This window comes from Suillus clintonianus, assembly GCF_016758775.1.
Source record: "Suillus clintonianus strain FC179 chromosome Unknown DEU56scaffold_157, whole genome shotgun sequence".
NCBI classification, from domain to species: domain Eukaryota; kingdom Fungi; phylum Basidiomycota; class Agaricomycetes; order Boletales; family Suillaceae; genus Suillus; species Suillus clintonianus.
This window is the reverse complement of record NW_024539381.1, coordinates 1-23,265: the sequence shown is the minus strand read 5'-3', so window position 1 is coordinate 23,265 and position 23,265 is coordinate 1. Positions and strand designations below refer to the sequence as shown.

General features: G+C 47.4%; 12 protein-coding genes across 12 annotated transcripts; 9 read left to right on the top strand and 3 right to left on the bottom strand.

Annotated features, from left to right (window-relative positions):
- Positions 1–84: 84 nt before the first annotated feature.
- On the top strand, positions 85–387 carry DEU56DRAFT_689897 (uncharacterized protein; the record flags this gene model as incomplete). Its single annotated transcript, XM_041347102.1, has 1 exon — positions 85–387. A coding segment is annotated over one exon (303 nt), but the record flags the coding sequence as incomplete, so codon positions are not given.
- Positions 388–1,659: 1,272 nt separating this feature from the next.
- Positions 1,660–2,086, top strand: DEU56DRAFT_705031 (uncharacterized protein; the record flags this gene model as incomplete). Its single annotated transcript, XM_041347385.1, has 2 exons — positions 1,660–1,767; positions 1,820–2,086. Coding segments are annotated over 2 exons (375 nt in total), but the record flags the coding sequence as incomplete, so codon positions are not given.
- A 1,499-nt stretch (positions 2,087–3,585) lies between these two features.
- Positions 3,586–5,068, top strand: DEU56DRAFT_164147 (uncharacterized protein). Its single transcript, XM_041344842.1, has one exon. The coding sequence runs from the start codon at positions 3,617–3,619 to the stop codon at positions 4,898–4,900; it is 1,284 nt and encodes a 427-aa protein (XP_041201849.1). The 5' UTR covers positions 3,586–3,616; the 3' UTR covers positions 4,901–5,068.
- Positions 5,069–6,344: 1,276 nt separating this feature from the next.
- On the top strand, positions 6,345–7,114 carry DEU56DRAFT_164001 (uncharacterized protein). The gene is made up of 2 exons (XM_041344841.1): positions 6,345–6,544; positions 6,596–7,114. Exons 1-2 carry the CDS (start codon positions 6,493–6,495, stop codon positions 6,955–6,957), a joined length of 414 nt encoding a protein of 137 aa, XP_041201848.1. The 5' UTR covers positions 6,345–6,492; the 3' UTR covers positions 6,958–7,114.
- Positions 7,115–7,449: 335 nt separating this feature from the next.
- On the top strand, positions 7,450–9,143 carry DEU56DRAFT_164186 (uncharacterized protein). The gene is made up of 6 exons (XM_041344843.1): positions 7,450–7,790; positions 7,842–8,013; positions 8,066–8,663; positions 8,719–8,900; positions 8,955–9,001; positions 9,059–9,143. The coding sequence occupies exons 1-4, from the start codon at positions 7,639–7,641 to the stop codon at positions 8,895–8,897; spliced, it is 1,101 nt and encodes a 366-aa protein (XP_041201847.1). The 5' UTR covers positions 7,450–7,638; the 3' UTR covers positions 8,898–8,900; positions 8,955–9,001; positions 9,059–9,143.
- A 502-nt stretch (positions 9,144–9,645) lies between these two features.
- On the top strand, positions 9,646–11,219 carry DEU56DRAFT_839853 (uncharacterized protein). The gene is given in 3 exon segments (XM_041354929.1): positions 9,646–9,813; positions 9,871–11,176; positions 11,187–11,219. 2 exon segments carry the CDS (start codon positions 9,764–9,766, stop codon positions 11,108–11,110), a joined length of 1,290 nt encoding a protein of 429 aa, XP_041201846.1. The 5' UTR covers positions 9,646–9,763; the 3' UTR covers positions 11,111–11,176; positions 11,187–11,219.
- A 519-nt stretch (positions 11,220–11,738) lies between these two features.
- Positions 11,739–12,433, top strand: DEU56DRAFT_163968 (uncharacterized protein). The gene is made up of 5 exons (XM_041344840.1): positions 11,739–11,844; positions 11,899–12,020; positions 12,097–12,120; positions 12,174–12,282; positions 12,342–12,433. Exons 1-5 carry the CDS (start codon positions 11,841–11,843, stop codon positions 12,389–12,391), a joined length of 309 nt encoding a protein of 102 aa, XP_041201845.1. The 5' UTR covers positions 11,739–11,840; the 3' UTR covers positions 12,392–12,433.
- A 1,545-nt stretch (positions 12,434–13,978) lies between these two features.
- DEU56DRAFT_919167 (uncharacterized protein) lies at positions 13,979–14,857 on the bottom strand (the record flags this gene model as incomplete). The annotated part of the gene is made up of 1 exon (XM_041358235.1): positions 13,979–14,857. The coding sequence occupies one exon, from the start codon at positions 14,855–14,857 to the stop codon at positions 13,979–13,981; it is 879 nt and encodes a 292-aa protein (XP_041201844.1).
- A 1,662-nt stretch (positions 14,858–16,519) lies between these two features.
- Positions 16,520–17,542, bottom strand: DEU56DRAFT_919166 (uncharacterized protein; the record flags this gene model as incomplete). Its single annotated transcript, XM_041358234.1, has 4 exons — positions 16,520–16,619; positions 16,669–16,797; positions 16,860–17,257; positions 17,315–17,542. 4 exons carry the CDS (start codon positions 17,540–17,542, stop codon positions 16,520–16,522), a joined length of 855 nt encoding a protein of 284 aa, XP_041201843.1.
- Positions 17,543–17,990: 448 nt separating this feature from the next.
- On the top strand, positions 17,991–19,448 carry DEU56DRAFT_919165 (uncharacterized protein; the record flags this gene model as incomplete). Its single annotated transcript, XM_041358233.1, has 7 exons — positions 17,991–18,070; positions 18,121–18,298; positions 18,350–18,451; positions 18,522–18,626; positions 18,684–18,777; positions 18,811–18,988; positions 19,046–19,448. 7 exons carry the CDS (start codon positions 17,991–17,993, stop codon positions 19,446–19,448), a joined length of 1,140 nt encoding a protein of 379 aa, XP_041201842.1.
- Positions 19,449–19,899: 451 nt separating this feature from the next.
- Positions 19,900–22,686, top strand: DEU56DRAFT_919164 (uncharacterized protein; the record flags this gene model as incomplete). Its single annotated transcript, XM_041358232.1, has 11 exons — positions 19,900–20,205; positions 20,255–20,352; positions 20,444–20,465; positions 20,519–20,890; positions 20,942–21,129; positions 21,178–21,343; positions 21,387–21,544; positions 21,601–21,998; positions 22,051–22,242; positions 22,294–22,432; positions 22,488–22,686. 11 exons carry the CDS (start codon positions 19,900–19,902, stop codon positions 22,684–22,686), a joined length of 2,238 nt encoding a protein of 745 aa, XP_041201841.1.
- A 226-nt stretch (positions 22,687–22,912) lies between these two features.
- On the bottom strand, positions 22,913–23,246 carry DEU56DRAFT_919163 (uncharacterized protein; the record flags this gene model as incomplete). The annotated part of the gene is made up of 2 exons (XM_041358231.1): positions 22,913–23,084; positions 23,137–23,246. Coding segments are annotated over 2 exons (282 nt in total), but the record flags the coding sequence as incomplete, so codon positions are not given.
- Positions 23,247–23,265: the final 19 nt, after the last annotated feature.

The following is a 23,265-nucleotide window of genomic DNA, read 5'->3' as shown; positions in this document are numbered from 1 at the left end:
TCGCATGCATAAGCGTATGCGAATCGGATTCATCAAATATCTTGCTTGTTTTACTAGCAGTCGAGACACTGATGGGCCCCCTCAAACGTCGAGGCACGTATGGTTGCAGGAGCCATTGCGGTATACCAGTTCAACAATAAAAAGCGGCAAGAATTGGGTCTGCATCCACTCAATATTCACCCCACCTTCTATTTGGTGCTCGTCACCAAAGCGCTGAATGACGCAGTCATTTCCGGTCAATTTCCGTCAGATAGGACCGAGGTATTGAAGTGTGAGGTCGCAAGTGATCACAGTAGAGGCATAGAGGCACCGGAATACTGGGGCGTCGCCCTCCAGTATTTTCTTGCATTCCAATCCCTTAGTGAAAGCCACTGGTGGAAGTTCTTTAGTCAAAATCGAATCACACATGCTGCCATGTACGAATTGTATCAGTATTATTCGGATAATGTGAATCCAAAACAGCTTGCAACCTTGGCGGTTCAATTGAACTTTGAACTGATGAATCATCAATTCAAGTTGCATCTCATCCAACGTGCTACACCTTGAACTTCACTTGTTACACGATGTCTGGCTTGATTCCAAAATGCTCACCCCCGTGGCCTCGTTGCCTTCTATAATGCCAAAAGGGGGTAAACGATAAACGATTTTTATTGGCTGACTACGTTGCTGATGTAACTCAGGTACCACATATAGGTAAGTACCTATTTGGCAGGACGCAGCTTACGTGAGGGGCGAATATCAAGTGTATGTTCAAGACATCTTGCTTCTTTCAGTCTGACTATATTTATACGGGATTCATCTTGCAGTCTACCGAACGGAGCACCTACGAGCACCCACAGCGTCAACGTCATGGTCGCACCGCCCGAGTCGCTTGTGTACCACCACTCCCACCCGCCCACCCACCTCATACTCCCCAAATCTCACTGGATTTACCTGGGATCCAATACAAGTATCTCATGTCAAAAGCATCAGTCGCCGACGACGCCGAGGATCAGCGCGCTCACAATGATGAACAACAAAATGACGCCGTAGGACCTACGAACGAGTAAGTTGCGACTTTATGGAATCTACTACCCACCTAACAGCAAAACAGGGATGCGATAAATGTTGAACCTTCTGTTGTGCTGCCATCAGAGATGCAAGTGTTTGTGCCCTGATGCTTCTGTGTCCCTACTCACCAGGATCGTAGCTCGAACACTAGGTGTTCCCAGCCATCAGAACTTCACGTACAGGAAAGCACCCCCAACTTGAATGTTGTATCAGACGGCGATTTAGCTCCGTAAGTCCCTATCAATTTCGATGCCAAATAAGCTTATGTGATGTCTCAGCGAGGGGGAGAAGGACGTGGTAGGGGAGAACATGGTGGAGAAGGACGCGGAGAACGAGGAGGAGGAGAACGAGGGGGAGGAGGGGAAGGAGAAAAAGGAGAACGAGGAGGAGGAAAAGGAGGAGGAGGAGGAGGAGGAGAAGAAGAAGGCGGAGAAGAACGAGGAGAAGAAGGCGGAGGAGAACGAGGAGAAGGACCAGCCAACTCTAACCGAATTGTGAGCGAAAAATCACCCAAGCGATCGTAGATCATAACATCCTACACGCAGAGCAAGCGTCATGAAACAAGTATTGGGTGTTCTCCAGGACTCGACGATTGCGTCGAAGAGTGGCAAGGACAATCGCTCTCGTTTCTGGGGTGTGTACAAAAGAGTCGCAGAGGAGCACGACGGCGAGTTTCTCGAGCGATACAACAGCGACATGGACATTGTTTTGGTCTTCGTACGTGTCGCATGCTCATGTTCAACTCCATTTGAGATTAATGTTTGATCAGTCTGGTCTTTTCTCCGCCGTTAGCACATCTTTTATCGTAGCGATGGAGTCGAATCTCAGTCCCGACCCCAACGAGACCACGCATGCTCTTCTCACACAACTCGTACAAATTGGACTCGGGAACTTCACTGCAGCGGGCTCTGCAGCCGCAGCGCCAGCATCTTCGTGGTCGCCGTCGCCGATGACTGTATGGATCCAAATGATCGCATACACAAGCTTGTCTATGAGCTTGCTCGCTGCTTTCGGGGCCGTACTGGGCAAACAGTGGCTCGGGTATTACAAGTCGAACAGATATGGCCGCGGCTCGCAAGAGGAACGAGGAAAGCGCAGGCAAGAGACGTTCGACGGCATCATCACATGGTATTTTGATGCAGTCGTGCAGTCCTTTCCGGTTTTACTTCAGATCTCCCTTATTCTCTTTGGGATCGCGCTCGGCGCCAATATGTGGACCGAGCAACCGAGCATCGCCTGGGTCATCATTGCCACCACGGCCTTCGGATTTCTGTTCTATTCGCTGACCGTGATGGCATGTTTGATATCTCCCGCCTGTCCATTTCAAACGCCAATATCGACGATATTGCGCGTGTTGCGCATCGACAGTAAGATCATCTTGTGAATTCTCATGGTCGTTTCCAGTCTCAATCAACATTGCAGGAGTTTTACTCTTAATATTCACACCAGCCTCCAGGTATTTCCAGCAGCTCATGATGTCAGCGCATGGTGAGCTTTGTTGTCTTACGTGTCCGCAGGGTTTTACCATTTCTTGTCAGGTGTGCTGCGGCGATTGTTTGGCACCATCAGATCGAGATGGACCCGATTGTCTGAAGCATTGAGAGGTGACGTTTTTATCTACCATTACACTGGACACCCAGTGCTAATCTCATTCCTCAGGCCCTATACGTGCGGTCGGCGCATTGGCATGGAGTTCTCTTCTGCAGGTATTCACCACGCTTCATAAGGGGCTGCGTTCTCTAGCGCTGCGCTCTTCGAGGAAGGTGGTGGACTCGGAAAGTCAACCGCTCGACGAAAACTTGGACATTTTGGCAAAAAATGAATGCACCCTCGCTCTCGACCTCCCTGCCATACCCACTGCCGGTTTGGAAGCACCTAGCATCAAGTGGCTGCTCGAGACATCTACGGATCCCGAAGTATTTCTCACGGCTGCCAGTCTTGTTCCACATGTCGAATGGCCCCTGGATCTTGACGTGTCAGACATGCTGCCTCAGCTGTATGATAATTATACAAGCTGCGTCGATATTCAGCACCAAATCGTACCTTCGTTGAAGGACAAGGCCTCTGCATGTATAATGGCTCTGAGTCATCTATACTGCGGCCGCGTTCTTCAGGCATCTCATGGGTATGGTGAACTTCTTGGCCAACGGAAAAGAGACTACGAGGTGTTTCGTGATATGCGATGGATGGACTTGGGCACAGCTGACGACACGGTACTTTTACTTTCCACGACTATGAATCTTTGTCCTCCGGAAGATGACGATCGTAGATTTTTGTGCTATCCTTCAGATTTGGAGGATTGCCCCGACTCTGTCTCAGAGTGGCTGTCACATTCTCTTCCTTACCATTTCGTTACTGGGCGAGTGAATAAAGGTGTAGAAGAACTCGCTATAGCAGTGATATCAAGACTGCTAAGCTCTCCATCCACTCCGTCGAATCAAATCATCGCCAATTGCACTCTTCTCGCTTGCGTCACGATCGGGGTTCGGTTTGACAGGAAGGATATAGTTCGGATTGATAAAAGGTGCTATTGACTTTTTTGGTGGTTTGTCTGCAATCATTAACAATGAAATTGTGTAGTTCTGCTCTACGTCAACTCGCAAAGTCCCTTTTGACGCAGTTTCAAAAGGTTCTCTGGGCATGGGATGGAGGCGATATCGACAAAGACAGCACAGGAGTCACACGCCGGACATGGAAACTCCTCGACGTTATCTGTCGCGTTCTCGAGTCTTCTCGACATTATTACTATGTTCCTTCATCCCACACGATGCAGAACCTGGACGTGTGCAGGAAGATTTATTCGCGACTGAGGTCATCCGAACAATATCATCGCCGGGATTTGTTCAACGCTCTGCCAAATGCACTGCACTTCACGCTCACTGCTGCCAACATATCTTGTGACCCTGCCCAATTGTGGAGTGGCCGGTTTTGGCAAGATGATTCTCACCTGCCAGAAGACTTCGACTGGCTAGTGGATTGCCTCTACTACATTCATTCCTACAACTACGAGCCAGCATATGACATCCTTTTGCTATTGCATGGCTTAGGAGCTCGCTGCAGCCCCGCTAAACAACATATGTTCATCGAGAGCCTCATTGCCTGCATGGACGGTAACATGCCTAACAGTTTACGTCACACCGCTCTTCGTGCTGTTCACAATGTCCGACAAGAAATGGCATCGATCGATGGCATTGATGATGCAAACTTACGGGACATGGTTTTGAAAGACCTCTCCCCCGCTATTCTGTCTGCGGTTTGTCCGCGATCAGGTGCAATACCTGCCGATGATGGCCCTGACCTCATTCTCCATGATCGCCGTGATGCGTGCTATCTCGAACTGGTTTTTGCCCTCGCGAGGAATTCCAATTGGCACTCCCATTTGTCTGGGGATCACCATATAGATCAGTGCATTAGCATGATTGCAGATTGCAGCTTCAAGCTGCATGGATTTTACCTAGCTGGCATCCTCCTCCGAATTGCACCTAAACAGTGGTCGCCCACATCGCTCGATTCTATCACAGAGCAGCTGTGGTGGGAGATGATGAGCAGTGCATGGATGGATGCATACGATATAATGGACGACGACATACACTGTTTCGAGTTCCTTCCCGACCTTGTGGAAGGCACGAAAAAGTACATGCGGGTTGCTTCGATGTTTGACCTCGAAATGCTCATCAGAAATGTGAGTGGTATTGTCGAAGAACTGGAGACGCGAGATTCAGAACAGGGAGGGCAGGGGGAGCAGGGAGAGCAGGGAAAGGGGGTCGCCGTTGCTGTGAACGAGCTTAGGACGGTGGCCTGCGACATGCTTGAGAGGATGTTCATAAGTGATGAAGTCGTTGGTCACTGATTATCACGGGGCCTGCATGTTGTGCTAGGGTCCTGGGACCAGAACTGAGGGAATGGCGCGATGGGAGTGCAGAAGGGGATAAATATCAAGATCTTAAAACAAGATCGATTTTATGTAAATAATCAGCTACTTACAATCAGGCGTTCGTGTCTTGCAATCGGTCATTGTCACGAGCACTTTATATATATAACATGAGAAGGCGAGTCAACTCTGTATTACATACACCCGTGCCAATCTGTGGGTTTAATCATCCCATCTGACACTGCTGCCTTGATAGGCACTATCTCGAGAATATTGACGACGGAGAGCTTCTGAGGTTGACATGGAAGAGGAAGGGACCCATGCTGAACACTCACCTGTTTTTTTCAGCTGGCTGGTGGTTAACACAAATCTCTGATGATCGTATATATGCTCACCAGTTTTAGCCTCAGCATATCCTTTGTGTCTGCCTCGAGACACGCCTCAAGCTTTGGTGCCAATCCTACAGTGACGTTGCAGATCTGTGCGATGCAGTTCGCAGTTACCTAGACTGTAGATTGAAGCAACGTCGTGGACCGATACTTCGAGGAGTATGTGTCAGTCTTCTGGAAGGATGCGTCGTGCAAAGGTAATCTGAGCTAAGTGGTTGCTAAGTTGAAGCTTGACCGTGTTCTAGTATCGCGTTGCCGGCCTCGTCCAGATTTTCTTCAAAGGGCGCCTGAGGAGATGTTAGTGTGATCCAAGTGAAGGATTGCAACACACACGGTGGGTCGTGCATAGCGATGCATGCGGGTGCCAAACTAGTAAGTCCGAGATGATGTTCGTCATCCCGTCAGCTATATGTGATCAGCGTCTCTTTAAGCGAACAACTCTTGCATTCATGCCTTGAGCTCATTGCCGCCCAAGTAGCTTGCTGTGTACTACCACTCTTCCCTGCCCACTCACCTCACACTTTCCCCAAATCTCACTGGATTTACTTTGGATTCAGTATAATTATATTTCATTATGTCAACAGCATCAGGTGGCACCAACCACACCGAGAATCAGCGCGTTCACCACGATGAAAAGCCTCGCCCGGAAAATGACACCGTAGGACCCCCAAACGAGTAAGTTGCGACTTCATGGTCTGCCGCCCACCTAATAGCAAGACAGGGATGAAATCTATCGTGAACCTTCGGTGGTGCTGCCTTCAGGGATGTAAGCGTTTCTGCCTTGATGCGTCGGTGTTAGAACTGCAGCCCGAACACCGAGCATTCTCAAGCATCAGAACTTCACGTAGAGGAAAGTACCCCCAAGTTGAATGTTGCACCAGATGATGATTTAGCTCTGTAAGTCCCTATCAATACCGATGTCAAACAAGCTCGTGTGTTGTATCAGCGAAGGGGAGAAGGTCGTGGTGGAGCAGGACGTGGTGGAGAAGGCCGCAGAGAAGAAGGCCGCAGAGAAGAAGGCCGCAGAGAAGAAGGTCACGGAAAAGAAGGACGCGGAGAAGAAGGACCAATCAACTTTCTTTCTGAACAGGGCTGTCCGCCAACGTCGACTCGGCTCGTGCTAACCTTGCAGGCACATTTGTCAATGCGTTCGTTAACGCTGGGTTTGGTAATGATAAATTGATGTTGGAAGCCGACGAGGGCAACAGCCGGGTGTACAAGAACAAAGATAACGGTGAGTATGTTTACCAGTTCTTGAAGCTGGATTATTGACGGCCTTTTCTAGGCATGATGAGCGCCGCGGCAAGTCTCGCACCATACGCAGGCTCTCATCGCGAGGACTTACTCGTTCTTCTCCTTCCTGCAGTCGCGGACGACGGGGTTTCGGTGGAGATCGCTGCTCTCAGCGCTCCCGCTTTGGGATTCGTGTTCGTGGGCAGTGGAAACGAGGAGATTACGAGCACGATCTTGCAGACGTTGATGGAGAAGGATGACAAGGCATTGGATGAAACCACTGGTAGAAGTTCTTTGGTTAAAATTGAAAACACAGGTTGCCATGTACGAATTGTATCGGTACTATTTGGACGCAGTGAATCCAAATCAGCTTGCAACCTTGGCGATTTGAACTTTGAACTTATGATTCATTGATTCAAGTTGGATCTTATCCAACGTGCTACACCTTGATTTTCACTTGCTACATGACGTCTGGCTTGATTCCAAAATGCTCACTCCTTTGGCCTCATTCCTTCTATAATAGGGGAGCTCAGAGTAGCCCGCTGTCCGCTGTTGCTTTCGCTTTCGCTGTTGCCGCACGTGAGAGATAAGGGTTGGCATACGTGTTCGTCATGGTTGCACCGCCCCAGTCGCTTGCTGTGTACCACCACTCCTTCTCGCCCACTCATCTCATACTCTTCCCAAATCTCACTGGGTTTACTTAGGATCCAATATAAGTATATTTCCTCATGTCAAAAGCATCAGCCGCCGACGACGCCGAGGATCAGCGCGCTCACAATGATGAACAGCCTCCCCCGCAAAATGACACCGTAGGACCTACAAATGAGTAAGTTGTGACTTTATGGAATCTGCCACCTACCTAACAGTACGATAGGGATGCGATAAATAGTGAACCTTCTGTTGTGCTGCCATCAGGGATGCAAGTGTTTGTGCCCTGATACTTCTGTGTCCCTACTCACCAGAACCGTAGCTCGAACACTGGGTGTTCCCAGCCATCAGAACTTCACGTACAGGAAAGCACCCCCAACTTGAATGTTGTATCAGACGGCGATTTAGCTCCGTAAGTCCCTATCAATTTCGATATCAAATAAGCTTATGTGTTGTCTCAGCGAGGGGGAGAAGGATATGGCGGAGAAGGACGTGGTGGAGAAGGACGTGGGGGAGCAGGACGTGGTGGAGAAGGACGTGGACGTGGTGGAGAAGGACGTGGACGTGGTGGAGAAGGACCAGCCAACTCTAAGCGAATTGTGAGCGAAAAATCAGCCTACCGATCGTAGCTGACAACGTCCTGCACGCAGAGCAAGTGTCATGAAACAAGTATTGGATGTTCTCCAGGACTCCACGATTGCGTCGAAGAGCGGCAAGGACCATCGATCTCGTTTCTGGGGGGTGTACAAGAGAGTCGCGGAGGAGCACGACGGCGAGTTCCTTGAGCGATACACCAGTGACATGGACATTGTTTTGGTCTTTGTACGCGCCGCATGCTCATATTCAACTCGCTTTGAGATTGACATTTGATTAGTCTGGTCTTTTCTCTGCTGTCAGCACGTCTTTTATTGTGGCAATGGAGTCCAATCTCAATCCCAACCCCAGCGACACGACGAATGCTCTTCTCACACAACTTGTACAAATCGGACTCGGGAACCTCACTGTAGCTGGTACTGCGGCCGCAGCACCAGGATCTACGTGGTCGCCGTCGCCGACGACTGTATGGATCCAAATGATCGCATACGCAAGCTTGTCTATGAGCTTGCTCGCTGCTTTCGGGGCCGTACTAGGCAAACAGTGGCTCGGGTACTACAAGTCGAACAGATATGGCCGCGGCTCGCAAGAGGAACGAGGAAAGCGCAGGCAAGAGACGTTCGATGGCATCATCACATGGTATTTTGATGCTGTTGTGCAATCCTTTCCGGTCTTACTTCAGATCTCCCTTCTTCTGTTTGGGATCGCGCTCGGGGCCAATTTGTGGACCCAGCAGCCGAGCATTGCCTGGGTCATCATTGCCACCACGACCTTCGGATTTCTGTTCTATTCGCTGACCGTGATGGCATGTTTGATATCTCCCGCCTGTCCATTTCAAACGCCGATATCGACGATATTGCGCATGTTGCGCATCGACAGTAAGATCATCTTGTGAATTTTGATGGTCGCTTCCTGTCTGAATCAGCATTGCAGAAGTTTTACTCCTAATATTCACACCAGCCTCCAGGTATATCCAGCAGCTCATGATGTCAGCGCATGGTGAGCTTTATTGTCTTACGTGTCCACAGGTTTTTACCATTCCTTGTCAGGTGTGCTGCGGCGATTGTTTGGCATCGTCAGATCGAGATGGACCCGATTGTCTGAAGCATTGAGAGGTGACGTTTTTATCTACTACTACACCACTACCCGGTGCTAAACTCATTCCCCAGGCCCTATACGTGCGGTCGGCGCATTTGCATGGAGTTCTGTTCTGCAGGTATTTACCACGCTTCATAAGGGGCTGCGTTCTTTAGCGCTGCGCTCTTCGACAAAGGTGGTGGACTCGGAAAGACAACCGCTCGACCAAAACCTGGACATTTTGGCGGAGAATCAATGCACCCTCGCTCTCGACCTCCCTGACATACCCACTGCCGGTCTGGAAGCACGTGGCATCAAGTGGCTGCTCGAGACGTCTACGGATCCTGAAGTATTTCTCGCCGCTGCCAGCCATGTTCCACACGTCGAATGGCCCCTGGATCTTGACGTGTCAGACATGCTGCCTCAGCTGCTTTATAATTTTACAAGCTGCGTCGATATTCAGAACCAAATTGTACCATCGTTGAAGGACAAGGCCTCTGTATGTATAATGGCTCTGAGTCATCTATACTGTGGCCACATTCTTCAGGCATCTCCTGGCTATGGTGAAACTCTTGGCCAACGGGAAAGAGATTACGATGTGTTTCGTGAGATGAGCTGGATGGACTTGGGCGCAGCCGACGACACGATACTTGTCACGACCATGAATCTTTGTCCTCCGGAAGATGACGATCATGGATTTCCGTTCTATCATTCATATTTGGAGGATTGTCCCGACTCTGTCTCGGAGTGGCTGTCGCATTCTCTTCCTTACCATTTCGTTACCGGGCGAGTGAATGAAGATGTAGAAGAACTCGCTATAGCAGTGATATCAAACCTGCTGAGCCCTCCATCCACTCCGTCGAATCAAATTGTTGCCAATTGCACTCTTCTTGCTGGTGTGATGATCGGGGTTCGGTTGGACAAGAAGGACATAGTTCGGATTGATAAAAGGTGCCATTGTCTTATTCGATGGTTTTTTCTGCGATCTTTAACAATGAAATTGTGTAGTGCTGCTCTGCCTCAACTCGCGCAGTCCCTTTTGACGCAGTTCCAAAAGGTTCTTTGGGCATCCGATGGAGGTGATGTCGACAAAGACAGCACAGGAGTCGCACGCCGGGCATGGAAACTCCTCAACGTCATCTGTCGCATTCTCGAGCCTGCTCGACCTTACTATATTCGTTCATCCCACCCGATGCGGAACCTGGAGATGTGCAGGAAGATTTATTCAAGAGCGAGTTCATCAGAAGATTCCTGGGATTTGTTGGAAGCTCTGCGAAATGCACTGCGTTTCACGTTCGTTGCTGCTAAAGTATCTCAGGACCCTGCCGTCTTGTGGAATAGGCAGTTTTGGTGGTTAGACGATGTCTCGCCAGAAGACTTAGACTGGCTGGTGGACTACCTGGACTATATTTATTCCGACGACTACCAGACCGCATATGACATCATTTTACTACTGGTTGGCTTGCGGACTCACTGCAGTCCCGCTAAACGACATACATTTATCGAGAGCCTCATCGCATGCATGGGCAGTGACGTGCCTTACAGTTTACGTCACATCGCTCTTCGCGCTGTTCATAGAGTCCGACAAGACATGGCATCGATCCATGTGATTGATGATGCAGGTCTACGCGACATGGTTTTGACCAAGCTCTCCCCCGCTATTCTGACCGCGGTTTGTCCGCGACCAGGTGCAACACCTGCCGATGATGGCCCTGACCACAGTCTCGATTATGAACGCGACTCGTGCTATCTCGAACTGGTTTTTGCCCTTGCGATGAATTCCAACTGGCACTCCCATTTGTCTGGGGATCACCATATAGAACAATGCATTAGCATGATTGCAGCTTGCCGCTTCATGCCGCATGTAATTTACCTAGCGGGCATCCTCCTCCAAATTGCACCTGAACAGTGGTCGGCCACATCGCTCGATTCTATCACAGAGCGGGAGTGGTGGGAATTGATGAGCAGTGCATGGAGGTATGCATACCGTGTAATTGGCGACATACACTGTTTCGAGTTCCTTCCCGTCCTTGTGGAAGGCACGAAAAAGTACATGCGGGTTGCTTCGGCATTTGATCTCGGGCAGCTCATCAGAGATGTGGATGGTACTCTCGAAACACTGGAGAGGCTATATTCAGAGCAGGGAGAGCAGAGAGAGGGGGTCGCCGTTGCTGTGAAAGAGTTTAGGACGGTGGCCAGCGACATGCTTGAGAGGATGGTCAAAAGTGATGAAGTCGTTGGTCCCTGATTATCACAGTGCCTGCATGTTGTGGTAGGGTCCTGGGACAAGAGGAAGGGATGCCGCAATGCGAGTGTGGAAGGGGATCACTGTGAAAATCTAAACAAGATCGATTTTGGATGATCAACTACTTCTAGTTATAATTAGTCGTTTATGTCAGTCATTATCACCTTCACGAACGCTATGTATCACGGCGTGTTGTCCAAAAATTCCGACGGCTGAGAGTTGGCGGAAATTCTGGGGGGTCCCCAAGGCCAAGGTTTCAGCCACGTCACCGCCACCAAATATCAGCCAGCTATTACTAAGTCGTAAACTTGATACTCCAAGTCGACGCTCCGCGCAACGATGGCGGATACTTTCAAGCCTCCTCACCTTGATTTCCGCTCGGTATATGCGGCGTCGACTCAACCCTTCAACACGCTTCAACGCATACCTAGTTGCAGACGTAAATATAATGTTAACCCAACGCTAGGGTTTATTCGACGTGCGCGTGCAGACCGTATAGTGACTCAGTACTCAGTACTCAGAGGTTAATTGAGGACCCCGCACTCGCGGAGTTTGAAATTACCCTTGCTCTCGACTTCCATGACATCCGTGTCGTGCCTATCAGCATGCATACCACACTCTTGGCGGAACCTTGAATTGCTCTCGGCGACATCGTTTTCGACCCCTAGCTCGTGAAACCAGGCCTGGTTGGGATCTCGCACGTACTCTGCGTTTCTTTTATCTTGGAAGCGGCATGAGTGAGTCCCATGCACTTGATTATCGGAGTAAACCTTGAACCATCTGCCTGCGAGGCCCTCTACTCGGGAGATGTAATTTTTTTCTAGAACGACGATTCCCTCTTCGATCACGGAGAAGTCAAACCCGCGTCAGCTTCAGAGCTCTTTCAAAATGTGTGGCTGCCGACCAGCTAATAATGTGAGACCTTCCTTCAAATATTTGATATGTTTGCAGACTGACGCCGTGGTCGCTATCCCGCTCTTCTCACCAACTGGAAGGTTTGGCCTGTAGCACAAGTAAGTCCAAGGACGCTTAACTGTTCGTCGATGGTGAACTTAATTTCTCGCAGATGATTTATTTCCGATATATGCCGCTGCCGTATAGAATACCTTTCCAGTCCGCCGAGAGGCAGCACCCATCTTGTTCATCGCCAGTATCCCTGCACCTTGGACCGCAAGGTAGTCACCTTCATATTGGTTCTTCATTCAAGCTTACTATATTCTGTTGGCATCTGCAGACGCGATGGGTCCCGTTGGCTCTCAACACCGCAACTCTGACGTGTCTTGACATTCTTGCTACCCTTCATGCTGCATTGCAGTGCCCACTCAGTTTCCCGTCTGCTCTCGAAGGTCGCACCGATTTCATTGTCCATTACTCGGACACGTTATATATGAGTCTGTTGTATATATCTATATAGCTGTGCCTGTATCTAGCTAGCACTGAGCAGTGCACGGTGCGAGTATAATATACCATTGATTTATCTAGTATTGATACCTGGCTAGCTGAATATTGATTGCGGCCGCGCGTGCACGATCGAGGTATATATATATTAATATTATATATATTGATTTAAAGGTATACAAACAGGCTATAGTGTTATATAGATGTATCTATACTGGACTATTAGCCAGAAACTCCGATACATCTTTCAGTTTAATCATCCACTATCCAAACAGGATGTATCCCAAGGGCAGCCGCTTTACGGGCTTACTAATCATAAAAATGGAGGTTGAATGCCATATATGGACGTTGACCACCTGTTGACCCTTGCCTCCCGTAGGACCCAATATTTGGTCCGTTCGAACCACCGTTGCACCACATGATTGATACTTGGTTGTTCTGCATTGAGGGCAGATCTCTCTTGAATCTGAGGTGGGTGCCTTATTTGCCTGTACCTGCTTATGATCTTGTCTTTGTAGTATTTTCATCTCTCTTTTTGACTCCTCTCAGTGCCTATGAAGAACTTCCCGCGCTTGGTATGTTTTTCTTTGTGTATTTTCATCTATCTTTATGACTTCTCTCAGTACTAGTGCCTATGAGGAACTTCCCGCACTTGGTATGTTTTTCTTTGCGCATCCACTTGTTTTGTTGAATTTCTCCAAGTTGTTAGTTCACATCCTTTTTCTTTCTTTCTCCTAGACGCACCGTCCTCATGTGCTCGCATTTTGCCAGGTTAAGCTTCATCCTATCCGTCATTCTCGCCACGTACCTCACCACTTCAACTTCATCTACAAAATGTTCAACTCAATCTGGCTTGTTAAAACAAAAGTATGTTCTGCTTTATTCCATTTATCATCCTCGCCATTGTAACTGACCACGTCAACTTCATCTAGAGCTGCAAATTCGGCCACAACATCGTCAGGCAGGCGGACAAGGTCATCTCAGTACGAGATTTGGTCGAGAGTGGAGGTATGCACATGAAGGATAATTAAGTTCGTTGTTTTATTCATCATAGGGACATGTACTATTAGCTACATCAACCAATGACTATTTTCTTTTCCTCCTTCAGTGCTTTCCTTCGAATGAGTCAGTTCCTCGATGGCGGAGCGCAAAATTGAGACATTTGAGGTGTTGCTAGCATCCTCATCGTTGATATCGGCTTTACGGCGACATGCGAGGATATCATCTGACGAGGCATGAAGTAGTACAGAGACTGAAGACAAGAAAACAATATATTGCGTCTTTTTGGAGGACATGTCTTTATTAAAAGTACTATACTACTATGCTTGCATTACCAAAAATTAAAACGGTGCGGCCAAATGATGATAACAGAATGAGCAAGATATGTTGAACAAGTGACTCAGGACCCATCACACTTTTGCCCTCCTGTTCATTGTATTTAATCTCAAGTTGAGAACAAATATCGGATATAACTCACTTGGATCCGTGGTATGAAGACATCTCAGCCCGGGGACGCTTGTTTTCCTTCCGAGAAGTGCCGATCGCATTTGCAGCGTCGTTGCGTGTTGATGGCTTGGGGATGCGCTTGGTCCTGCGTGTTTCAAGCGCTGTTCCATCATTGGTCTCTATTTCATCAAGATGGTCGCTTCCTGGGGTAGGCGTTGATGGATCCACGTCAAAGGAAGGAGTTGTCGAAGTGAGAGGAAGTTCGCTAGTGAGTGACTCGGCGCTCGAGCTGGTATCTGGAGGGTGACCGGAAGTAGTGACCGGTTGAGGGATGTGAGAGATGGCGGGCAGTATGTTCAAGCTGGTGTCTGGAGGGGGAGTGGAAGTAGTGTCCAGTTGAGGCGTGTGAGAGACGGCGGGCAGTATGCTTGAGCTGGTGTCTGGATCTGGAGGCAGGGAGATGGCGGGCAGCATGCTTGAGCTGGTGTCTGGAGGCAGGGTGACAGTACCAGCAGTGAACGGTGATGCAGGGGGAAGTGGGACCATGGTAAGAGTAGCGATTTCTGATGCACCAGCTAGCGGCTCCAACCCCATCTGAACATCCAGATTGGAGAGAAATATATCTAAGTCTGGGGTCGTCCAGTCATCACAGGTGCCGTGTGAAGGGGGCAAAGGCGCTGTTGGAAGGATGGGAGATTGTGTGAGGAGTCCATCAAGGGATGTATCCTGTTGCATTGAAGGCCCGCTACCGCTGGTACCTGACGGTGATACATCAATCATGGATAAGTAATGAACAATGCTGCCGGTACCTGATGATGTATCCCAAAAGGATAGAAGCTCATTGCCCGAGTTATACAGTGGCTCAAAAAAGTGTCCCAATGTTTGCCCAGTTTCAAGTAATTGCATGATGGTGAGTCAAGGTGTGTGAATCTGATGTGGCAGTGCAGACATATTTGGTAGTAATACCTTCTGGCTTGAATCTGAGCTATGTGGCGTGGGAAACGGAGCTTACAGAGCGGAGATATGATAATTCTACAATTGTGACTCATTGGGACACTTTTTTGACTTTGAGTTCAACAACTGAAATATTTATGATTCTGATATTTGATGCTTCCTTCCTTGACTTCAATCATTGCTACTAGTCTCATAAATATATTTTCCATCAATCCTATACATTTTTGCTTAAAAATATTCCCATACTTTTCTCCACATCTCTCCTATAGCCCAAATAGCCCCTGTAGATGGTTTTAATGTTTTCAACAATGTCCAATAGGGTTTATGGTTATGAAATTTTTTGTTAATGATAACAAAGTAATACTATGGTCTTCAAATGATCTTGTGACTAACTTTGAGGTATATTTAATGTTGTTATTCTCTACTATAATAATATTCTCTTGATTAATATAAGACTTTTATATGTTTTTGAGGGTTCTAATGCTATTTGAGTAAATGAAATCATTAGCTTCATAGTCTACATTGATGTCATCACTCATATTGTTGGGGCTACTCTTGCTATAGTTAGTATTAAAGCTGTAACATAGAAGAAAAGCAATTGCTTCTAGAGGCTTATATGACAGGTACTATTTTCAACTTCAAGTAACAATGCTACTTGACTGTTTATGACTAGGAGTATGTTGCCTTGTAATATGAAATGAAAATCAATCATATATGATCATATTTACACAAGAAATTAAAGAGAAATGACTTAAAAGTAAAACAAGCGTATAAAATACATAAGTTGATAGAGGATAATCTGATGGTATGAAAACTGTATGCAGTAGAAGGAAGTGAACTTGATATAGGGTAGATGGGCAGATATGTATAGAGTGATATACTTTCATTTTAGAATGATATCTACTCAGAAACACCTAGGAGGTATATATTATTTAAGAAGGAATTATCCTAATAGAGGATACTGATATCAAATATACCTCAAAGTTAGTCACAAGATCATTTGAAGACCATAGTATTACTTTGTTATCATTAACAAAAATTTTCATAACCATAAACCCTATTGGACATTGTTGAAAACATCAAAACCATCTACAGGGGCTATTTGGGCTATAGGAGAGATGTGGAGAAAAGTATGGGAATATTTTTAAGCAAAAATGTATAGGATTGATGGAAAATATATTTATGAGACTAGTAGCAATGATTGAAGTCAAGGAAGGAAGCATCAAATATCAGAATCATAAATATTTCAGTCGTTGAACTCAAAGTCAAAAAAGTGTCCCAATGAGTCACAATTGTAGAATTATCATATCTCCGCTCTGTAAGCTCCGTTTCCCACGCCACATAGCTCAGATTCAAGCCAGAAGGTATTACTACCAAATATGTCTGCACTGCCACATCAGATTCACACACCTTGACTCACCATCATGCAATTACTTGAAACTGGGCAAACATTGGGACACTTTTTTGAGCCACTGTATATATCCAAGTAGGTGTCGCCACCAGTTGCACTACTACCCTCTTGCTGTTGTGGGCTTGATACGCCAGCCTCAGCTATTAAATTTAACGCCCAGTCAGTTCAATGAATCCAACTGCTCAGAAAAACTCACGGTATACTCAATGTAAAAAGTCTCGAAAGGGCTCCATGACACCGGTGTCAAACCCAGGGTATGCAGTGCTAAAGTTGTTACCTAGCTTTGTTTGACCGACATGAAAACTGGACAAGTAAGATATGGTTTTATTTTTCTAGTAAAATGCAAGCTTACCTATAGATATCAATTGCCCCAAGTGCTTCTGGAGACGGACCCCCAGCAAGGAGGGAGAATGACATCCCAGTTGCTTCTGCCAGCCCTTTCAAGAATGAGTTGGCGACTGCCGCAAGTTTGTCGAGGTTTCTTTTCGGGGCAGAGGTAAGTTGGTGATATGGTGCCATTGAACGTAATTTACACGAGCTCACCGTGAGTAATCACCACACGTTTGCCTCCGTCCGATTTGCTTATCTTGGATTCTCTGCTGCTTCTGGTCTTCGAGATATTGCTTCACTTGGTCCTTGATATCAGGCGACTCCTGGGCATATAACATCGCAGTCTCCTTCTTCACAAGAGCGACGCGTTCGCCGTTGGTAAGTGTCCTATGTTCTTGAGCAGCTTTCTCCAGGGATCCTTTTACAGTTGGCTGAACACGAGTTGTGTAGAAAAGTTTTGAGTATGCCTCCTGTTCCTGGAGCATGCGTGTGGGCTTTTCGCACTCAGTAATGCTTCGAACCACGGCATCGATCACACTCGTTGTATTTGCCTTCGCCTTTCTGCCTGATCTTGAACCTCCTAGGCTATTTTTGAATCGCGTATATAATTTCTTTGTCGTATGTATTTAGTCACATCATTATCCATAGCCTAATGGGTGAATACTCACTGTCTTACGTGTGTCATAAGCCGCACCCATCTCCATTGACGTCAGGGGTCCTATCTCTGTGATGTGACCCGGCCTTGGTTCTGGGAACTCCTCGAACCATTGTTCACAAAGGTCGGCAAAGAAATTCTTGTAGTTCTTGCTTTTTTCACCCTGCTTTGCCTTGAATTTTTCATACCAAGGCTGCAACCATGCCTCTTGTTCAACTGACGTCCACCTAGGAGGGGCCATGCTGTTTTTGGATTTAGTAATATTCGCATGACAGTGATGTGTTTCACGTACATTTACACTGACTTGATATGTTTTGCCGGGGCAACCGAAATGAACCGAAATGAAAATTTTCAGTAAGGAGCTCACGGGTGTGTTCCCATCATTATCCCACGCATAAATCTCCCTCGGGCACCACCAACCAGGGCCTCACGTGTAGTATTAGTAAATCTCCCTCGCACAACCAGGCCTCACGTGTGAATCTCTCACTCCAACCAGGTGTAAATATCCTTCACGCACCAATCAGGGTGCATACACAGACTCAGGTATATTTGAATGGATAGCGGTGTTCATCTATTATATTTGAATAGATAGCGGTGTTCAACCTGGGCATTCAGAACACGCAGTAAATCTCCCTTGCAAATCTCCCTTGCATACCAACCAACGTGTATAACTCCCTGGCGCACTCACTATGGGCCGACCTCAGTTGTACAACTCATCTGAAGAAAAGGCAAGAGCTGCTCGTAAATATAGACAGGCGTATAAAGAAAGGTATGTCATCGGCTAGCTACTGTAACTCCACTCATGAAATTTCTGTCTAGGAATGCGAAATCTATAAACCAACAGCTATTCGCAGTGATCGGAAACTCATCCCGCGATTTCGCAGAAACTTTATGCTGCGCACTGATTCAGTGCGAGCAGTCTGAAGTGACGAACGGCCTCATCGATATCCTCGCAGCGCTCGACATAATCGAGGATCTAGAACTTGAGGCACACAAGGTAGGAAGCGCAGTACTTACACGTGTGCGAGAGGTCAGAGTGTCACTACAGGATATAATTGCATGGGTTAGGATCGATATGGACGCCTTGGATGAGGCGTACGAAAAGGGGGAGATTTATCACCAGTATGCTAACAGTATCTGCATGATTGATGTATGTTCGTAGTCCTACTAGAACAAGTCAATGAAGTCGCTATTGGTGGCTGATGCATGTTCTATTACAGTTGATCCTCCATTCTCTCTCAGCACAGAAACTTCTATCCCTTTCTGGGTCTCGTATCCGGGCCCTCAGGCTGCCATTTAATGGATCCGCGATGGACCATCCACTGGTATACATCCCTCTGCCGGTCTCTCACATATCCTTGCTCACTCGTCTATTTTCCCAGTCTGCACGATCATCATGCTGCGTCCCCCCCTTCATAAAACAGAGCAAGAAAAACTTGAAGCGAGTCAAGAGAGACGCCGACATCGTTACGCAAAGTAAGTTTGAGTTTTATTTATTGTCTTTGACAGACGGCAGTTCAACTGACGTACAAAGACACAGAGACGGTATATTGAGTAGGCGACGAGAGCTTCGCCTCACAAAGCCATCGCAGGAGGTGCAGGAGATTCAAATAGCACTGGCTGTAGCCTTTGGCTATGATGAAGATCTATCTGAGCCGGAGACGAGTGACGACGAGAATGACACACTGTATGTCATGACTTTTTTCATTTTATAAATAGCGAAACATAATTTAAATATCTACAGATCACTAGATCTCCCATCGTGCCTGCTCGCTTTCAAAAACATCAAGGACGAGATGTTGGTGCTAATTGGAGAACCCTGCGCATTTACAGAGAGTCTCCTCCTTCAATATATCAAAACCTTTCCGGATGAAATGCATGGCGAGGGCGACACCTCAATCATTCAAAATGCGAAAACCGAGGTCGAACACTTACTCCGCCGTGCAACTCGAGTGCAGGATCAAATCGTAATTATCTGTGGAGTCTCGACCGAGTCTTGTGCTACTGAATCGGTCTCCCGGTTCTTAAGCACTACACTCGCTTATATAGATGATGTCCAGTATTATTTGGACATTGAAGGAATCACTGAGTTGACGGTTGCTCACTCGATGGGAGAGCTTATGTACCAGAAGGGTATCCGTATCTAAGGCTTACATTTACGCATTTCGTCGTCGACTTTTCGATACATTCATGTACTGTTTCTACTAGCTCAGTTAGCTTTGAATGAGTAGTGGCATCATCATCGACGATAGCTTCTACCACCTCTGGTACTACAGCGGCCAAGTCCCGCACACAATCGCACAACTTCTCGAGAGACTTGTCAAACATCGAGTCAGCCAAAACAGTGCGTGCGCGTTCCTCCGCAAGACCTTTCGACAATGACAGGTTGGTAGCTGTAATAGGGCGCGAATATCACATGATCGGACACGTGCCTGATGCATCGTTTGGTGAGCCCACTTCCTTTGAAGCTCTAGTATGGCAGATTCGCCAATGTCATCATACTATCAGCCATGGGGATACATCCCTGCAACTTCCAGCCCCTTGTCACACCAGCATGTCGTTCAACACTATTTTTCTTCAGGCTACAGTCTCTTAGTCATGTCAGCTGGAGGTCGCCCATCCAAGCGCCCAAAATTCATCCACCATATCCATAGCGAAACTGTTGGCCAGGCCAGCACTAGGCACCGCAACTTCAGTTTGCAGGCAAGCGGAAACTTCAATCTCCGGACATCATACTTGTCTGCTTCCAGACCTGCAATAGAAGAGGAGGAGCAAGCGCTATCTCAACAAGCTGTTGGCGTGGACTCAGACCCTTGGAATGAGACTGAGTTCTACCAGGCAGTAGAAGATTCGCAGTCTCATTCGGATGGGCCATCTCAAGCAGGGCATGGGAGAACACCAGGTGTGAGTCCTTATGTAGTTTTATTGTCGTACTTTTTTGATTATCTTTTAGGATGATCCCCTCGCCCTTTGGCTGCATGAACGCGAAATATACTTAGACGAACTCATTTGTCTTGAAGGGCGAGGCAAAAGCGCCAGTGAACAATGCTCGTGCGGGGAATTATCACCGTCTTTCAGATGTCAAGACTGTTTCCCCCCCTCTGCTAACTTGTCACGCATGCCTCTTACAGTCGCACCTCAGAATGCCGTTCCATAGAATCGAGGTGGAGTAATTCTCATTCGTAATGTATCTGTATTGAATTTTGTCGTACTTTAGGAATGGAAAGATGGGTTTTTCCATGCTGTAACCCTCAAATCTTTAGGGCTACGTATTCAGCTCGGTCATAAGGCAGGAGAAGCTTGTCGTCGTCCGAGCCCCGCGTTTGATGACGACTTCGTTGTTATCGACACTCACGGAATTCATGAAGTCAGCCTAGACTTCTGTGGTTGCGAGCACAAAGCTTCTCACTATAAACAATTGCTTCGGGCACGTCTATTCCCCGCAACAGCGACTGACCCCAGAACCGCCGCAACATTTGCGGTGTTGAAGTTCTTTCACCTGCTTTCCTTCGAATCCAAAGTATCCACATACGAGTTCTACCACAGTTTGGCGCGCCAGAGCGACAACACCGGAATCACGCCAATACGGGTGCGTCACATTATCTATGTTTTTATGCAGCTAGACTCATACTTTATCTAGGATCGCTACTCAACATTTCTTAGGATCGTACGTGAGTGGAGGAACCTCCGTTCCTTGAAACGCGCTGGCCGTGGCCATGATCCGGCTTGTGTCAATGCAACTAAGGAAGGAGAACTTGCTCTTCTGTGCCCAGCATGCCCGCACCCTGGAAAGAATTTACCTGACAGGTGGGAAGCTTCAACTCAACAGTGCGTATTTCTATTGTCGGTGGTAGGATTGATGCTAACATATTTCAGGTGGATGTATAGTGTATTTCTTGCAATCGATGCAAACTTCCGTCTCAAGCGCCAAGCCATCTCCTCCGACACCAAAGATCCGGGTCTCAGCGGTGGCTGGGGCTATTTCGTCAACGAGAAGCATTACAAGGCCTACATAGGTAATAATTCTGCTGTCATACAAGAGGTGCGTGCTATTCATCATTCTTCATTCTCACAAATTAAAGTAGTGTCAACAGAGGAGCGCTTGCGTCAACCACAACGCAGTGAACATGGCGGATGTGAAAATATCGAAGGGACTTGCGGCTACAGGTGTCGGCACTGTTGACTGTGCCCGCCATGACATGAAGTTGGCGAATGGTGTCGGGGACTTGCAAAAAGGTGAAAGGTACGTGTACTGTATTCAGTCTGCATCTTTTGCGCACTCATGACATCATGCTTTAGATATGTTAATATGGACTATCTCGTTTTTTCAGCGTTGTCGACATTTTCGAGCCTCAAAGTCATCAACTTTTCTTACGATATTGCATGCCAATGGCATAAGAAACTCTGGGGCCATGTCCCTTCGCTTCCTCTTCACCTTCAACCAGATCCTGTTGGAAAGACTTTCCGGTATTTTGTACCGAAGTTTCATATTGCAGCGCACGTGGAAGCTTGTCAAACGATGTTCTCACTTAACTGGTCACCTGGCGTTGGTCGAACAGATGGAGAAGCCCCCGAGCGTGGCTGGGCAAACATTAATCGTGTTGCTACGAGCACTAAAGAGATGGGTCCTGGAGCTCGTCGAGACACACTGGACGACCACTTTGGCAACTGGAATTGGAAGAAGATTGCATCACTAGGTATTTATCTGGTCTTCGCTGCTGACGTGGTTGACTCACATCTCGTCTTCAGGTCGAGTGTTGTTACGGAAGGTCATCGAAGCCGTCAGAGCAGAGCAAGAGCATCATATTGCACTTTCCGAACTTGAAGACTCTATCCGAGAGTCTGAACTAGGTGCCTCCTCGCTTCAAAAATGGAGAGAAGAGATAGAGAGTTGGGAGGTTGACCATACAAAACCTAATCCTTTTGAGAGACGCGTTGATAGTATGTATTTCTTTCTTACAAGGATTGGCGCACTAACCAATACTCTTCTAGCTATGACACAGGCAGCCGTTCGGCTGGAGCTCGCCAAACAAGATACCAAGGAGTTGGAGGATGGCACTGCTGTGTCTCTTCACTCCGAGGTATCTTGCAGTATCCTCATCAGCACCGGCATTGATCTTGAACATGCCCAGTGAGTGTCCCAAGTGGATGACGCGATGAATATGCACTTATTTTTTTTTCTTCAGACGTCGACTTCGCGCAGATGCAGGATTACTCGGTCAACATCCAACCGACACTCAACGGACGAGCATTCTGACCTGTAGCAACACCCTCCTCCGCCGCATAGACGCTTGGACAACGATCCAGACTTTGTACATGCCGTCAGTCGCAAACCTACGTGCCAATCATCAGGAAAAAACCGAAGTGCTACATAGCGCTATATAGGCTACATACTGCTCGTAGGCTCATTGCAGGTCCCCCCCCTACATAGCGCTATATACCTCAGGCTATATCATTATTTGTGCTACATTGTATCCAGTATCTCGTGCATCAGCTATGTAGCCCTGCTATGTAGTGCCACATAGCCTCCAATAGTAAGCAACTTAGTTCATACCACTCAAACCAATGAGAACAATGAATCAATGATATGCATTTATAATTTATTATTATTCTACTCGTCTTCGCATCCGTTCTGCTCAGAATGACTACCATAATCCTCATCCTCGTCATCAGTCTCATTCACACCACTCCCCTGCTGGTATTCGCGAATGGCATTGTGAATTTCGTCATCGGAGAGACAGTCTGCATCTCCGACATCAGCCGGATCTACCTTAGCGTGGATTCTGTACCGTCGTCAGCAAATCTGTGAGATTTTAATAATGAAAAAACACTTACCTCCCATTGTCGTTGATCTCCTTCAGGATACCATCGAGAATGCCGTGGTCCTTCGTTCGTACATGGAATTTCTTGAGGTTAGCAAGGTGCTTGTCATAAGCCTCCTTGTACTCGCCACACGAAAAACTA